The 17,525-nt window shown below is 56.6% G+C and overlaps 1 protein-coding gene across 17 annotated transcripts in view; it reads left to right on the top strand.

Moving 5' to 3' along the window:
- Positions 1-14,755: 14,755 nt before the first annotated feature.
- Positions 14,756-17,525, top strand: part of Brsk2 (BR serine/threonine kinase 2) — a 53,026-nt gene continuing 50,256 nt past the window's right edge. For 8 of the 17 annotated variants that reach the window (XR_007104070.1, XM_047519119.1, XM_047519128.1 and 5 more), the window contains exon 1: positions 14,757-15,165. Coding sequence is in view for 13 of the 17 variants with exons in the window: in XM_047519119.1 (XP_047375075.1) it covers positions 15,072-15,165 (94 nt within the window). In the remaining 4 variants the exon portion in view is untranslated. Of the gene's footprint in view, positions 15,166-17,525 lie in introns of all 17 variants that reach the window. The other 9 variants (XR_007104069.1, XR_007104067.1, XR_007104068.1 and 6 more) reach the window with 2 other exon arrangements.

Raw genomic sequence — 17,525 nt, forward strand, 5'->3', positions numbered from 1 at the left:
CCTTGGGACACATACTTACCTCCCAAGGCTGTTTGGACGAGTGAGAGGATGCAGGTAAAGGTGTCTGAGGAACCTCAGAGCTCGGCTCAGACAGACTCGTTACTGTGAGACCTGCCACGGGTGGCGGGTCCCTGGAGTCCTGGGTTCACACTCAAGTTAGGGAATCAACAGGGACCCTCAAACGCAATTTGACAGACAATGTTATTGCAAAATAAGTGACACAAGTGAGTGCAGAAGAGTTTGGGGAGCAGCGAAGCGTGTTGAGGAAGGGTGGGTTCACCTAGGGAACCCAGGGCTTCAGGCTCAGCCCAGGAGCCTTCCTCAGGCTTGGTGACCAGCCCACTCTCCCGATGCTGCTCCCAGAAGCCCTTGCAGTCCCTGCATCCTGAGGAGGAGTAGGGAGGGTGGACAATGGGGCCCATCCAGGTCGGGGTTCCCTTCGATCACCCTGAACGCATGGGCACCCTGCCTGAGAGATACCAGCAACGTTGGAACAGAACCTGGTCCCTGACCCCTCACCTTCCTGACCTGCACACCAGGTGAGAGGTCCTTCAGACCTGTGAGTCCAGCAATGATCATCAGGGCCTCCTCAGTGCCCCTAAGTCCATCAGTGCAGAAAACAAAGCAGAAAGTGGGCACATTGGTTCTGCTCCAAGCAGCCAAGGCAGGCAGCAGCCTACACACCCAGGTCCCAAGGCCAGACTCCTCCTGACATGTGGCAGGCAGTTCATGGTGCTCAGCAAGACTGGTCTGAGAAGAGACCAGTGCTGCCCCAGGGTCAGACCCGAAAGGCCCCACCTGCTAGGAGCTGTGTGGGCCAGGTCCTGGGCAGGGCCCATGGGAACAGCCTGGAGAAGGGCACCATCCAGGCTCATTCTGTACTCTACACACGCCCTCCGTGGAGCCTTGACCCTGTGACCATGTCCTCTTGCAGGGCTGGGCAGGGCAGGAGAGGGCAGCAGCTTCGGAGGCTGGGATTTCGTTCTCTGAGCTGGCCAGCCCACCTGACCTGCTTCTAATCCGCACAGATGCGCTTGCGAGTTCAGGTCTATTAATCCCGAGTCTCTACTTCCTTGGGGGACAGCCTGCTTCTTCCACGAAATCAGCTTGCCCAGGCTCTGATCAGGAGGATTCCGCAGGGCTCCCAGGTGCCCAGAGCCAGGTCCAGGGCTGCTGCTGCAAGTCCTTCCTGGTTGCAAGTCAGGAGCTTCATCCTGGGTGGGGGTGAGCGGGGGGCACTGCTGCAGCGGCCACAGCTCAGCGAGGCGCTGCCTTCTCCAGAAATGGGAGGGGCTTCTCGGATTGGGTTCCGGCTGTGGGCGTGCAGCCACCCAGGCTGGTCAGGCAGGGCAGCAGGGCACCGCCTGCAGTGTCCCCGGGGTCCCCAGGCTGGCAGGTGGTGCACCTCACTTCAGACCCACCTGGACTCTGCAGAACGGAAAGGAAGACACCTGGTCCCTGCCCACCTTCAGGATGCAGGCTCTTTGGGACAGGACAGGACAGGATAGTCCTACAGAAGCCTCTGCTTCCCTGGCACCCTGCCTCAGCTTCAGGGCAAGGCCAGACCCCAGGCTGCCCACCCCAGGAGATGATTTCCCCTGGGGCGAGAGGGGAGGAGACTCCTGAGACAAGGCCTTGCCCCTGTTCAGAGCTCCATGTCTGACCGTCAGCTGCCTGGAGGCCACTTTTCTGGCCAGGCCCTGGCCTGAGGACAGGGGTACTGGTATGTCCTGTTGAGGCCCCAGGGTGCACTCTGAGGGAACAGAGCCTCCCCTGACAGCCCAGGGCTCCTGCCCACGGCCACCTGCCCAACCTCACTTGCTCACACCTCTGTGTGGGTGACTCACCCCCTGTGTACCTGCTCCCAGGTAGGGTTGCTGGGTCAGATGAAGGAATCCCCTTACACTGAATTTCAGGTAAATCATGAAAAATTTTCCAGCATATGCATGTCCTAAATATTGCAGGAGCTGTACTTACATGATCAAAGTCTTCCTTGTTTACCTGAAACTCAATGTAACCAGGCCTCCTGCATTTTATCTGCTGAGTCCTGCGTACAGTGCAGATATCTGGAAAGGGAATGATCGTTCTTATGTGGACAGAACCTGATCTGAATTCTCTGCAGGGGTCTCCTTTGTGGGGAGCCCCCTTGGTGCAAGACCCATGGGGACTGGGGGATGCATGACCCAGAGGCTAGTTTCCACTTCCTCCCTGAGACTCAGCCCAAGTCGTCTCAGGATCCAGGGGGAGGGGGCTACCCCCAGGGGAGCAGCAGGGAGCCCAGGCCTATCCTGAATGGGCAGCTCAAAGGCATCCTGGGAGTAGACAACCCAGTGCTGGGTGGGCTGTGTCCCTGTCTCTGAAGGGGGCGTTGTGGAGCAGATGGCATCCCCTGCTGGAACCGTTCAGAGCACAGGGTGGTGCATCTCCTCAGTACACACTCTCTCTGCAGGGCCTCAGACCTCATCCCCATCTGGATCTAGTGGATCCCAGGCTCATTTCTGCACATGCCTGTCCAGAACGGGTGCCTGGCAGGGACACACTTTTATACCCTAATGGAGGCCTGACCCCAGCCTGTGCCTGTGTCCCCCCTGGGCCCCAGAGAGGAACAGCAAATCTTCCAGAAGGAAGCTAGAAGCTGCAATGTGACAACGCAGAGGTGGATAGAGGGGCTTTCGGGGCACTGGCAGGGGAAGGGCTCTGGGGCTGGTGTGAGTCAGGCGATCACCTGCTGCCTGGGGGTCTGTGGCCCTCACGGCCACCACACAGGGTCAGGAAGGGAGCCAGGAAGGAACAGCAAGGCCCCCAGGCTTGGGGCCCCTGCCTTGGGCTCCAGAGAGACCAGAAGTGGCTGCTCCTGAAGGTGGGCTGCTGACAGCCCCCGGCCTCCCCCGCTTCCTTCTTAGCCATAAAAGCCCTTGAGCAGGAATTCTCTCTGCCACAGGAAAAGCTGTGGCCTGCTGGGTGCTCCCGCTTTGCTCGGCCTCCTAGGTCAGTGAGGGGCTGGCTCTCCACACCTCTTGGTTTGGGTGACCTTGTCGGTCTCACATGTAAGCCCAAGTGTGGTGGCCGTCACTGGCCTTGCAGCGGGTGGCTGCTGCCCTGGACTTTGCTACCCCGTGGTGCATGCTCCCCTTTCGGAGCACCCTCGTGGGACACCTCTGGGAGCAGCCAGGCAGTGAGTGCCCACAGCGGGGTGCCACAGCTGCTGCCCAGTGCCTGTCCCACCTCCCCAGCCTGTGCGTCCTCCACAGCCCCCACTTGGAGGCCCTGCACTCCTATCTCTCCACCAGAACGGCCCGGCCTGTTAGAACTGAGGTCTGAGTCTCATGCCTCATTCCCACATCAGGGCCTGTTCTGCTGACCAGAAACTAGACTCTGGTTTTAAGGGAAATTGCTTTTTAAGACCAGGGCTTGGAAAAAAGAAGGTTGCTTTTGCTGTTGTGGGCTCTGCCCTGGCGAGGACAGTCACCCAGTCCACACACAGTCCCTGCCCCACAACCCCCACTGGGCTGCTGGGATCAACCATCTGATGGAAACTGAGCCACAAACAAGCATTTGACCAAGCTCACGGGCAGGGGTGGCTGGGCATGCCCAGGTGGGCATGAAGTGGGTCCCGAACTCTGGGCCTGGCCCCTGGTCCAGTGGACAACCACGGGGTAGGGAGACAAGATGCCAGCAACACCTAGTTCCTGAGACTGGTGGGAGCTCAGAAATTCCATGGCTCAAGGAGCTCCTCTGTCCACACCATCTGGTGGGCAGCGTGGCTGCTGTCCTCTCACACCTGCCCCTTACTGTGGGTCCTCTGCCCCTCTGACAGCCTCTGGCAGACGCTGCACACAGGCCCACCCGGCTGCTCTGCCAGTGTCCAGAGGAGAGCAGGCACAGCCCTGGCCTAGGCACCTGCAGCCCCAGCCCCGACACAACCCTGTTGGCTGGGTGCCCACCTGCAGGGGTCTCTGCAAGTTGGGTAGAGAGTGGGAGGTGTGGAGACCCATGCACGGGAAGAGTCTCGGCATCCTCCACACAGCGGGGAACACGGGAGGCAGGCTGGCCCGCAGCCTCCACATGGCCCCGGTTCACCAGAAAATTGAGCTGCCTCCGTTGTTCCTCGGCACTTTCCAGCATTGCTGGGGCTCCTTGCGGGCACAGCCCGAGTGTGGGGGCACCGCCTCCTCCCCGCAGGTGGCTGCCTGCAGAGCTGCTTGGCTCCAAGCCTGGGCACCCACAAACAGGAAACACCATCTCTTTGTGCCTGGAGCATCTAAAGGAAATAGACTGCTCTTACTTTTCTTCCTGCTCAGTGCTTTTCTGTCTTGGGGAGGTCTGACTCTTCTTCCTCCCTCCAGGCGCGGGGGCGGGAAATCCTCTGGGAAACAGGCCGAGAGGCTGAGCTTGCATGGATGAGCTCGGCCGTCCCCTAGGGCAGGGATGGGGAGACCTGGTCCCCTTCACCCTCTCACGGGGTGGGACACAGGTGGAAAAGTGCTACCGGACCCTGGCAGTTTGCAACAGGAGGGTGTGTGCAGGCTGGCAGTGCTGCACTGGGCTCTGACGACAGCCGCGTCCCACCTGAAGAGCCACTGAGACCGGTCCTCACAGCAGTGGCAAAGCACACAAAGGACTTTGAGGAACTGGCTTGAACCAGCCTGTGGCCCCTTTGCACACGGCCATGAAGGTCCTGTGGCCACACTAGCCCGGTGCCTGCTCCAGGGGAGGCACCTGTGCAAGGGACAGGGTGCTGGTTCTTTGACGGGGCCATGGAGAAGGCCTGGGGACAGCACTTACCCCCACAGCCCTAGGTCAGGGTCCTGGCCCTGCAAACTGCACAGGAGACTTTGTGAGCCCCTGTGTGTGCAGTGTGCACTTGGCACTCTCGCCAATACCACACCTGCAGGCCAGGGTGGAGGCTGGGAAGGGCCTGCAGCCAGCGCAGAGCACCACAGCAGGAGGCTTCAACAGCAGCCATGGCCCCCCTCCTGGGGAAGGCAGATGCGGGATCCAACTCTCTCCTCCCTGGGTCCTCACGTGGTCCTCTATTCGCCTCGTCCTGTGCGGCCCCCAGTGGTGCGGATGAGGGCCACCCTAATGGCCTCATTTCAGCTTAACTACCTTGGGGATTCTACACGAGGCTCACAGCCGCACCCAACCATGGAAGCCTTTGCCTTTAGGGGACACAGAAGGAGCCTAATCCTGACCCATGCCCAGGACTTGGACTTTCTAAGGCCAGTTGCTTTCTGAAAAAAGAAAGGGCTGCTGAGGAGCTGGCTCCAGCTTGCAGCCCCAGGTCTCCTCCCGGGCATGGGGCAGGAGGCAGGAGGAGGACTGCATGGTTCCTTCAGAGGGGCTGTAAATCAAGGTCCTGGACCTGGGGAGGTGGGATGGAACTAAAGTCTCTCCAAGGAGCTGGGCGTATGGGAGGTGGGGCAGCAGGAAGCAGGTCCAGTAACCATGACAACCACCGAGACAGCCCTCACCCTCACCCATCTCTGGGGAAACACGTCAGGTCAAGACCAAGTGAGGGTTGTGGTATTCAAGGGGTTCTCAGAAACCAAGAAAAACAACCCTTAATCAATTCAAGTTTCATGGGAAACGCTAACTTTGCAGGAACCGAAATCCACCAGTCATTTAGGTATGGAGAATCGACACGCAGGGTTACCCTGTGATGAAGCAGGCAGCTTTCAAGAAATAGAGACTCAATCCATCGAGCCATTTAACTTTAATTATTAACATTCAACATGATTACGAGAGGTTTTCCTCCCTCGCATCTGAGGAAAGATCTGCCCTGCGCGTGGGGGCGGGAACAGTGCTTGATGTACTTCTCCTAATTCTGAAAAGCAAACAGTGATGACAATAAAAACCAAATTGAAGTCGTAAATAAACGTTCTCATTACAGACAGGAGCAGAGAGGCGGGAAGGCAGGGCAGGGGCGCCTTTCCCGTGCGCGGCGGGGACACCGATGCGGCCTGCTCATTCAACAAGTGAGTACTGAGGCAGTCGCGCTCGGGGATATTGAGCCACAACTCATCCGAGTCGGAGCACCCTCGCTTCCTGGTATTCCTGCCATCAGTCATCTGGAAGACCACACAGCGTGGGTTCTGCCCGTCGCCCTGGACTTTCCTTCTGTGTTGACTCCTGTGGCTTGCTCCAGAAAGCGTGGCAGAGGGGAAGTCCTGCGCCCGGGGCAGGGCCCGCACCGCTGCACTTGCCTGGCCTCCTTCCTCTCTCCTTCCCCAGTGGGCCGTCCCCAGCCTGCCCTCCACTCTGGCTAACCCCACTGTGCACGAGCCGGCAGGAGCCAGGACGAGGGGCGCAGAACCGGCTCTCCACAGTGGGGCAGTTCTCCCCGCTCCAGGAGCCTTCAGAAAGGGGGCCTCATTCTTTGCCCCGGGCCCTGGTACTGTGTGCCAGCGCAGGGGCACCCTGGCTGTTGGGCTCCGGGCTCCCTGCACATCCTGGGTCCCACCAAGCAGAGTGGGCACGGAGCCAAAGTCCTGGTTTTAAGGATATGATTCTCATTTTTCCTCCAGCCTGTTTTTAAACATTTTTAAATTGTGGTAAAATACACCCTAAATCCCCCACCTTTAGCAATTCCATGTATGAGATCCAGCGGCGTTCACGCTAAAGGAAAAACAAGAGGATGGTAGAGCCAGCTGGAGCCCCTGCCCTCCCAGCCTCCAACCTGAGCCTCAAGCCCAACCCAGGTTGGGTGGGGCCTCCAGGAATCTCACCTCAGAATTACTGGAAGGCGGTGGAGAGTCCTGGGCTGCAGCCTCCGCCCAGGGGCTGTGTCCCTGGTCTCGGGGGCCCCAGGTCCCATCTTTCCCAGGACAGCCCTTGCTGACCAGAGACAGACCTGGCTGGCACAGAGCCGTGTCCCTCCTTGCTTCCTTGCGCACCCTAGCTCTTCCCACATGCCTGGGTAGGCAGAAGCCAGGGGGTGGGAAGAGCAGAGGAATCTTCCCTGGCACTGAGGCCAAGGGCATGGGACCAGCCTGAGCTCAGGGGGAGGCCTAAGAACGGCTGTAGCCCACGGAGCAGCCTGGAGAGCAGCCAGGTGGGTCTGCGGGTGGGTGGGCGGCACCTGCCCCAAGTTCCCCTCATCTCCACTCCTTGTGACCTGATCTCGGGTGGGAGGCTGCGGGCCCTCAGGGAAGCATAACAAGAGCCACTGGGGAGAGAGCGGAGTCCTCTGGGTGGGCAGGGCCTGGGCACCTGCCTGGGCTTCATTTCCAGTGACAGGTAGAGCGGCTCCCTTGAGTGCAGGGCCGAGGCTCTGTGGGTGGCGAGTGACGGAAGAGGGAGATGGCCTCCAGGACACAGGAGAGTGGGCCTCCGAGGCAGGGGCGCAGGCAGGTCCGAGGAGCCTCCAGGTTTAGGGGTGATTCCCAGTCCACTCCGCCCTCTGCCCTCTTGTTTCCATAGCCCTCTGTCCTTGTCCCTGTCACAGCATTGCCCATGCTCTTTTAAGACTTCAGTCTCCAAATCGGTGGCTTCCCTTAACACGTATCCAGGCATTTTGTGACTAATACAGTACTACGGGCTCAGAGGGCCACACCCATGGAAGCCACCAAGACAAGGCACCAGGGAGGGTTGCGGTGAGGAGACAAGTGGTGGGAGCTGAGGCCCGTGAGATGGCAGGAAGGCCAGCCTGGCCTCTGCCCTGACAGAAATGGACCCACGGAAGTGTCATGGAGGAGGCCTGGGACCTGAGTCCCTCGCCAGAGGACTCTCTGAGCCGTGCTCACCTCATAAGAGACAATGAGAAGCCAGACTGCAGAGGGCTCTAACTGGGAACAGGAGTCGCTCTGTCAGAAGACACAAACCCTGGGAGACACAGACCCCCAAACCTGGCTCTAGAAGAAGCAGAGAATCTCGAGGACTGGGGAGGTCCTTCTGCAGTGGAGGACCCACCTGGCCTTCGCGAGACCCCGGTTTGAGCTCCAGCACCACATTCACAAACCAGACAGATCATAACAAGTCAGTAGGGTACACCCAGGCCAGATGGATTTCCTGGCGAGTTCCCCTAAACAATTAAATAAGAATACCAATCCTTCACAAACTCTTCCAAGAAATGAAAGGGGAAGGGACACTTCCCAACTCATTCCATGAGGCCGAACCACCCTGACACCAAAACCAGACCGGATATCAGAGGCCAGAAAACTAAAGACCAATATCCCATACGAATGTGGGTGCGAGAAGCTCAGTAACACATTAGCGAACAGAATCTGCCAAAAGATAAAAAAGTATCATACTCCACGGCCAAGCACGATTACCCAGGAATTCAAGGTGGGTTTAAATCTGAAAACTAATTAATGCAATCCACCATGTCTAAGGATAAAATAGCAAAAGCCACACGATCATCTCAGTCAACACAGAAGACTTCTTACAAAATTCAACAACTTTTTCATGATAAAAAAAAAATGTCAGCAAGCAGGAATAGAAGTGAACTTCTTCCACCTGTTAAAGGACACTGTGGAAAACCCACAGGGTGTCTGCCCACCAAAGGGCAGTTGGATTCTTTCTAATCGTGAGCTGTTACAAATAAAACCGCGATTTCTGGGCTGGGGTTGTGGCTCAGTGGTGGAGCACTTGCCTAGTGTGTGTGAGGTGCGGGGTTCAATTCTTATAGCACCACATGTCAATAAATGAATGAAATAAAGGTCTATCTACATCTAAAAAACCCCTGCAATTTCCTGTGTACGTCAGTTTCCATTTTCCTAGGGATTGCTGGATGGTAGTGAGAGAGCATCTAACTTGATGAGAAGGTGGTCAGCTGGCTCCAGAGTGGCTGTGCTGCTCTGTGCTCCTCTCCACCAGGCACAGGAGTCGGGGGGCTGGGGAAGGGACTCCCCCCAGCACGCCATGCCAGCCTTCTGAGCTCTGGTCACTCACAGTGAGCAGAGGTCCCGCCTTGCACGTCACCCTTCCTGCCTCTGACAAGTCAAGCTGAGCACTTTTGTGTGCCTATTTGTCATCCATATCGCTTTTCATTTGAAGTGTTTCATCCAATTTTTTTTTTTTTGGTTTAGTCATCTTATTTTTGAGTTGTAAGAGTTGTATTTGTGATGGATACAGGTCTCCTACCAGAGAAATGTTTTGCAAATATTTTCTTCCTATCTGTGGCTTTTCATTTTCTTCACATGTCTTTTAAAGCACAAATTTTTTTTTTAATTTTGATAAAGTTTGATTTATTATTTTTGTTTTATTTTACAGTGTGTGCTTTTTTTACATTTTATCTAAGAAACAAAAGAACACAAAGATTCTCACCTATGTTTTCTTCTAGAAGCTATATAGTTATAGCTCTTACATGTAGGCTTACTTCTACTTAGTACTTACACAAACTTGCTAATTCACTTAAAATAATGTTTGTACGTAGCATGAGGTAAGGTTGGAGGTTCTTTTTTTAAATTTATTTTTATTGTAAACAAATGGGATACATGTTGTTTCTCTGTACATGGAGTAACAGCATACCATTTGCGTAATCATACATTTACATAGGGTAATGATGTTTGATTCATTGTTATTTTTTCCTTCCCCCCACCCCTCCCACCCCTCTTTTCCCTCTATACAGTCCCTCCTTCCTCCATTCTTGCCCCCCTCCCACCCCCCATTATGTGTCATCATCCGCTTATCAGTGAGATCATTTGCCTTTTGGATTTTTGAGATTGGCTTATCTCACTTAGCATGATATTCTCCAGTTTCATCCATTTGCCTGCAAATGCCGTAATTTTATTTTTCTTTATGGCTGAGTAATATTCCATTGTGTGTGTGTGTATATATATATATATATATATATATATATGTATATATATCAGAGTTTCTTTATCCATTCATCAATTGAAGGACATCTAGGTTGGTTCCACAGTCTTGCTATTGTGAATTGAGCAGCTATGAACATTGATGTGGCTGTATCTCTGAAGTATGCTGATTTTAAGTCCTTTGGGTATAGGCCGAGGAGTGGGATAGCTGGGTCAAATGGTGGGTCCATTCCAAGTTTTCTAAGGAATCTCCACACTGCTTTCCAGAGTGGCTGCACTAATTTGCAGAGGTTGGAGGTTCTTTTTTTCTTGTGGATGTCTACTTGTTCCAGTAAATTTGTTGAATGAATATCCCTTCTCCATGGGATTATCTTGGTACCTTTGTTGAAAATCAATTGCCATAAATGTAAGAATTTTATTTTTGAATTTTCATCTCATTCTTTGGTCTATGTGTCTGTCTTTAGGTCAATATCTTACTGCCTTGATTACTTTGGCTTTATAATAAGACTTAAATCTGTTAGTGCAAGTTTTCTAGATATGCTCTTCTTTGAGATGGTGTGGGCTTTTCTAGGTCCTTTGTATTTCTTTATAAATTTTAGAATCAACCTGTCAGTTTCTAAAACAAACAAAAAACCCCATAAGCCAAACCTAGTTGTGGTTCTGTTTGCATGAGAGATCTACAGATTATTTGGGAGACAACTGCTAAATAATATTGTCTTGTAATCCATGAACATGGTATAACTCTCCCTACATTAGGTCTTGTTATGTCTTCCTCAGTGGTATTTTACTATTTTCTGTGTGCAGGTCTCATGCATCTTAAATCTACCCCTAAGCATTCAATGTTTTAAAAATTCTATTTGTAAATGGTACTGTTTTAAAATTTCAAGTGTTAATTGTCCATTGTGAGTATAAAGGAATGGAATTGATAAGGGATGGCTTTTTATCTCATGACTTTGGTAAAATCATTTAATTAGTTTTAACAGCAACTTTGTAGCTTAAAATTTTCTACAGACAATAATAAGACCTACAATTAGAGATCACATAATATTTCCCTTCCAATGGGTGTGGGTTTTTCCTTGCCTACGTGCATTGGCTGTGTCCTCTGTCTGTTCAAATGGAGCAATGGAGTGTATGTTCTCCCACCTTTATGACTAGAGGGAGGGTCTCTCACCACTGTCAGGTTCATGGTGTCCTGGGCAGTCGTTCTTTGTCAGCTAGAAGGAGTTCTCTTCTATCCCAACTTCTTTGAGACTTTCTCTCTCTCTCTCTCTCTCTCTCTCTCTCTCTCTCTCTCTCTCTTTTTCCTTTTTGTACCAGGGATTGAACCCAGGGGCATTTAACCACTGAGTCAAATCCCCAGCCCTTTTTTACTTTTTATTTTTGAGACAGGGTCTCACTAAGTTGCTTAGGGTCTCTCTAAATTGCTGAGGCTGGCTTTGAAATTGTGATCCTCCTGCCTCAGTCTCCTGAGCCACTGGGAATACGGGTCTGTGCCATCATGCCCAGCTGTCCCTGTGAGAATTTTTTTTCTACACAAATGATCCTGTGGCTTTTCTGTTCTAGGCTGCTACAGGTGAGTGATACCCATTGATTTTCAAACAGTAACTGATTTGGCCTTCCTGGAAAAAGCTTTACGGGGTCATATGCAGTCTTTTCACATGATGCTGGAATCATTTGCTGATGTGTTCTTAGGGATTTGGGTGTGCAGGCTCATAAGAGGCGGTGGACTTCAGTGTTTTCTCGTCTTGTCCTTATGGGGTTTCGGTACCAAGGCCTCCATGGTTTCGTATGGGTCATTGGGAAGTCTCTGCCTCCTCTGTGTTCTGACAGTGCTGTGTGCTGGGGTGTTGACCCACCAATGAGACCTCTCACCTGGACTCTTCTCAAGGGACATGGCCCTTTTGAACACTGGTGTGGATCTTCTTGCTCAGTAGCACTGGTCCCTCCTGGCTCCCGTCCCCACAATGTGATTGACTGAGAAAGCCACCAAGAACTGTGGCATCCACAGTTACAAGTGCCTCTCAGTTGCTCTCCCCCAGTGTGTTCCTTCCAAGGCTTCTGGGAACCAGGCCCAATGGGCCTGGCAGACAAAAGCCTGTGACGAGGGGTCACACTTCTGAATCCAGGGTTTGAGGTAAAACTGGGTTCTCTGCTTCTGCTGGTGGCTGGGGTCCGTGTAAGCTGCAGGCCTTTGCAGCTGAGAAAGCCCCTTTTATTTTTAGCAGTTAATCACAGCACGGGATGCCTAATGACATCATCTGCGAGGGGCATAGCCGGCCAAGTCGAACTCCTCCCCACCAGCATTGAGTGGCGTGATACAGCTCTCAGTGTTGTCCCTCTAAATGGTGGGCTGTGCCCTCCAGTGTTGCCACAGACCCCAGCAGCTCATCACCAACCTTCTGTGTTGCTGATTCACAAATCTGTACAATGAAATTCATGGGACAATGGAGGGCAGGACCAAAAGGAGTAGATTCATTCAAGAGTGAAGACTAGAAGCAGAATTCTTGCAGGTGCATGAGGGGCTACCACAGGGCTGTCACTTCAGTGCACTAGTCTCAGGGTTTATGTAGCACTTGGGTCAATGGTTAATCCTTGAGTAAGAACTTCCATTCAGGTCTGCCCTACTTCTGTTTTCTTGCCTTTGGTCAGGAGGCAGGAGGCTGGAGTCTTCAGGTCGAGGATGCTTGGGGGTGCGGCACTGCAGCGCTGTGCCGCATAGGCATCCACACTGGCCTGGGTCAGGCTGCTGGGCTGCGACAGGTGGGCATGCCCTCGGCCTGGCTTGCTGCACCTCAGGTCCACACTGGCATGGAGGGCTCCCCACGGCCACAGCCCATGCTTGTCACCTGTGCTCCAGTCTGCTTGGGCTGCTGCACCACAGCTCCAGGACAAGGATGTGGTGTCTGTCACAAAGGGGCTAATCTGCAACAGACACAACAGGACAGGTTCAGCCGGGAGCTGGCTCCACACAGCCCTGCACCTGGGCGATGCTGGCAGTGGTGACTCATGGACAGGCAATTAAACCAAGGCTGAAGACTTAAGGTGGACACAGGGGCAGGAAGAGAGCCCTGATTGAGCCCTGGGGACCGACCAAGGGTGCGGGCTGCACAAATACAAGACAACTGAGGAGTGACCAAGGAGGGAAAAAGAGGCCCAGCGAGATGGGATGGGGCAGCAGCGGACTACAAATGGGGAACAAGTGGAGTCCTGAAGGAAAGAATTTTGGTGACCAGACCAAGATGGTCAACAGGCCAAATGCTGCTGAGGGCATAAGAAAATGGGCCGAAGAGGCCAGGTGACCTTGACAGCACCACTTGGCAGGGAAGCCTCTGGGCATCTCCTGGGAGTCCCCTCCTCCACCAAGGCCACTCCTCTGCTCATGGATCACTCGTATTGTCTCCTGGTCTCCTGCGCTCCCTCGCCTTCCACCCAGTGACCATCTACCTCCAGCCATACCTCACTGCTGGACAATTTCTTCAGTCCAAAGTCCCACACACTCTTTAAATTCACCTAAAAATCACCACTGCCCCTGACTGGCAGGGTATTTCTCATCCTGAGAACCCAATATCTGACACCTGATGACCCTTAATGCATGACCTCCAAAGAAATGCAAGGTGGGGACATGGCAGGCTTGTGTAAGAGACAGTTTTTGAAGGCTGCCTCTCTTTCTGGGCTGGATTTGTAAACAGAGTATTCCCCTCTCCACTGGCCTCTCCAAGGGGCACTGGGAAGAACTTGGTCTTTCCAGGTCCACTACTGCAAACTCCGGGGTGGGCAGGAGCAGGTGGGCAGCTGGACATCAGCAGAGAGGGCATGCAGCAGAAAGGCTTGCAGGTAAAATGTCAGCATGCAAGAACATGCTGTAGATAGCACCACGGTGGTCAGTGCAGCTCCCCTGGAGGTCCACAGGTCCAGGGACCCCTGATCTGCCCTCGATTCTCTCCTACCACCTTCTTGCTGGGCCAAGTGCTTTTCTGAAAGAAGAGAATCCCTAAAGGTCTGGTTGCCTCTTTGGATTGGCCTGCTGTCCTTAAGCTTTCCCGAGGCTTCTCTGGACCTTGGACGCCTGTGCATCCTAGCCTACTGCTCAACCTGAAAGGAGAAAGCTGCAAAGCAAAAGTCTGGGACTTCAAAGTCCCTGCTGGTGTGGCACTGGGTGAGTTCCTTGACCCTGCGGTCCTGGTCAACATTGCAGAATCCGGAAATGCTGCCCCCTTATCCCGTGGAAACAGGAGCTGCGGTGGAGAATGGCTTCCAGGCACTGCCTCTGGAGGAGCAAGGTCAGGGCTGGGCATCGCAGTGGACAGCACTCTTGACTTGAATGCAATATCCCGCTCCACACACAGCCCCAGATTAAGTGCGGCGCGTCCGCCGATGCGCAGCACCCCAACCTACGAGCAGCAACCCTGCCCGCGTGCAGAACCCATCACCCCAACCTACATGCAACATCCCCAACCGCGTGCAGCAACTCTGCTCTGCATGCAGCACCCTGGCGAGGAGCGCGGAACTCCTTCCGAAACCCGGGCCAAGCAGCCACCTGCTCCCACTGCCCTTGGGCCCGCTGCCAGCACGATGGGGGGCGGGGGTGTGTGCCTTAAAGGCCGGCTGTCTACAGCCGGAGTACGGAGGCCGGGAGATTGGGTGGAGGTACCTTGGCTTGGCCTTGTCTCCACCTGGTCCCGCCCCAACCCCGCCTGGTCTTCAGCCTGGCTTCTCCAGACTCCCTGAGCGCTGGCGGAGGCGGGCGAGCGGGCAGTGTGGGAGGCGCTGATTGGGCAGTGCCTCTGATTGGCCGCTGCCGGCACCATTAGCCGAGATCGCTGCATCCCGCAGCGCTCCACCAGGCTCGGCTCGGCTCGGCTCCACTCGGCTGCTCGGCTCGGCTCGGCAGAGAGGCTCGGTTCGGCGGCTTGGCTCGGCTGGGCTCGGCTGCTCGGCTGGGCTCGGCTCGGCTGCGCGGCTCGGCTTGGCTCGGCTCGGCTCGGCAGCGCGGCCGCGGACGGGCGTGCGCGGGGGGCGCGGGGCGCGGGGCGCGGGCCTCGGCGGCGGCGGCGGCGGCGGCAGCCTGGTCCCCCCGCCCGCCCTGTCCTCTTGACGAGGCGGAGGCATCACCCCGGCCGGGCCTCGGACGGGCGCGGCGCGAGCGGCGCGGGGGGCGGCGGGGCGCGGCGGGGGCGCGGAGCAGCGCAGCCCTCCGGGGGCGCCGCCGGCCGGGTCAGCGCGGACGGCGCTCGGCGGACGCGGACGCACGGCTGGCCGGCCCCTCCCTGCCCGCGCCCGGGCGCCCACTCGCCGGCGCGGGGCCCGGGAGCGATGACATCGACGGGGAAGGACGGCGGCGGGGCGCAGCACGCGCAGTATGTGGGGCCCTACCGGCTGGAGAAGACGCTGGGCAAGGGGCAGACAGGTGCGTGCGCGCCGGCGCTGGGGGCGCGGGCCGGGCGGGCGGGGGGCGCCGGGCGCGGCGCGGGAGGGCTCGGACGATCTAGGGGCGCGAGCGGTCCGGGGCGCGGGTCGGGCGGGCTGACGGGCGGACGCACCTCCGGGGAGGCCGTGTGGACCCGCCGGGTGGGGCCGGGGAAGGCTGCCTAGTCGTGATGCTATAGGCCCGGCCCGGGCCGGCGGCCGCGAACAATGGGCGGCCCGTGCGCCCCCGTCAGCCCAGCGCCCGGGTCTCTCCGCGGAGCCCGGCAGGCCGCGCGGCTGCGGTCGGCCGGGCGCGGCCCAAGGACACGCGGCTCGGCCCCGGGGCGCACCGCGGCGGGGGCGCCCAACCCGGCCTGGTAGCGCCGGGAGGCCCCGCTGCAGGTGCGCGGGCCGGGCCGCATTGTGCACCCGAGTGCTGGGCCCATTGTGCCGCGAGAGGAGGGGGCCGAGCGGGAGCCCATCTGCCGTCTGCCGCGCCGCGCTAATAGGCGTGCTGCTGGAGCAGCTGCGCCCAGGCCGCGCGACCCCGGCCCCACTGGCCAGTCCCGGACCTCCCTCCGCGGTGGGGGTGGGAGAGCGCAGGGACCCGTCAGAGGGCTGGACAGCGCCTGCCTCTTCTCCCAGCCTCAGGCCTTGGTGTATGCGACACTGCGCTCCCCAGGGGAGGAAGAGAGTGGCTGCTACTGGGCCTGGACCAGGATCCAGGTCTGGCCCCTGGAGCAGACTCAGGGCCTACAGGAGTGGGCTTCCAGGCAGGTCCTGGATGTCTTTCCAGGATGGGTTGGGTCCCTGCAAGGCCCATCCCTGGGCCAGCAGTGTGCACAGCTCCCCTTGCATTTGGCCAACTTTCCAGGCCTGGCTGGGCTTGGCCAGCCCCCTCATCTGGTCAGCCAGGCGCGTTCACACAGTCCTCTTTGTGGGAGGCTGGGACTCAGCCATTTTCTTTCTTCTCCCAGGACCAGCCTATCTCTGGTGGCCCAAGGGTCCAATTGGCACTGACCACTTCTTTCCTTTTTGGAAAGTTCCCCAGAGCCCAGGGAGTGGAGGAGAGCAGGAGGTTGCCTGTGAGGGTGGGGGCCCAGGAGGCCCTCTGCAAGCACCCCAAGGCTGCAGGAGGCAGAGCTAGGCAGTTGTGTCTGGGCAGAAAGTGGGCCAGCCTGGGCTCCTGGGGAGGGCGGCAGTGGTGATGTAGCAGAGGCAGTGGCAGAGGCAGGAAGGGTCTGGGCCGCTAGGATCTGCCTCCTCCTGCCCGAGCCCCAGGGTCCAGCCCAGGGCTTGTGCCTGGGCTGAGGAGAAGGCACAGACGGCTGTTTCTCAGCTGAGTCCAGAAAAGTCACCTTTCCTGGGAAGAACAACTAGTTTGTGACATCCTTGGTGAAGGAAGGGCCCAGGGCAGCAGAGTGCAGGAGGCAGTGAGATGATCTGATTATCACACCAATGACTCGTTATCATAGGACACCCTCTGCGTGCGCCTGATGACAGTGGTGGATCATGTACGGTGCCCGCAGCCTCTGGGCACAGGACTGGTCTCTCTGCCCCCTGTTGGGCTACACTGCCCTATCGTTAATTACGGGAGGTTTCTTCTGACCAGCAGTGATGGCTGACAGGTGTGTGCCTGTGTCAGCAAGGCATGTGGTGTGGAATTTAGGAAGCAGCCCAAGCAGCCTCTCTCCCAGCATCTGGGAAGCAGCCCACCCTGAGTTCTGGTGGCCACGGTGCAAATGTGTAGCCAGGAAATCCACCACAGCACCTGTCTCTGTGATGGGTCATCTTGGTGGACGTGCACCCCATCTGTGTGTGTGTGTGCACACGCTTGTGCCAGGCAGAGTTGCTGTGTTCCAGGCCTGCCCTTTACCCTAGAGGGGGTCAGACTTCTGCCCGGAGACCTCAGGGGAGAGTGTGGGCTGTGTCTCTGTCTACCACCGCCTGTGGACCTTGTGGTCCTGAGGACTTCTCCTGCTGGGACCTTGGGCAGGTGTCCCTGGGCTAGTGGGAATCCATCAGCAAGGGCTCTGCTGGACTTTTCTGTGATCCAAGAAACTCTCGTTCAGTCACTGCTGGGGCTTGGCTCCTGCAGGGACACCAGAACACGGTCCCTGCCATCATTGTATCCCCGAGTCTGGACAGACAGGAATGGGAGACCCTTCAAGTCTAGGCAGCGCCTAGGTCCTGGAGGGCCTCATCCTGCCAGCTCATCCTGCCAGCTCAGTGGTAGACAGAGCAGGGCACCTACCTGCCCGAACTAGAGTTTGGCATGCCCAGGTGGGCTAGCTTCGGTAGCCCAGAAGGACTTGGGAGGACCTTGTGGGAGGAGGTGGGGGACTATAGGTCCCTCCTGGA

Source organism: Sciurus carolinensis, chromosome 11 (assembly GCF_902686445.1).
Source record: "Sciurus carolinensis chromosome 11, mSciCar1.2, whole genome shotgun sequence".
NCBI classification, from domain to species: Eukaryota; Metazoa; Chordata; class Mammalia; order Rodentia; family Sciuridae; genus Sciurus; species Sciurus carolinensis.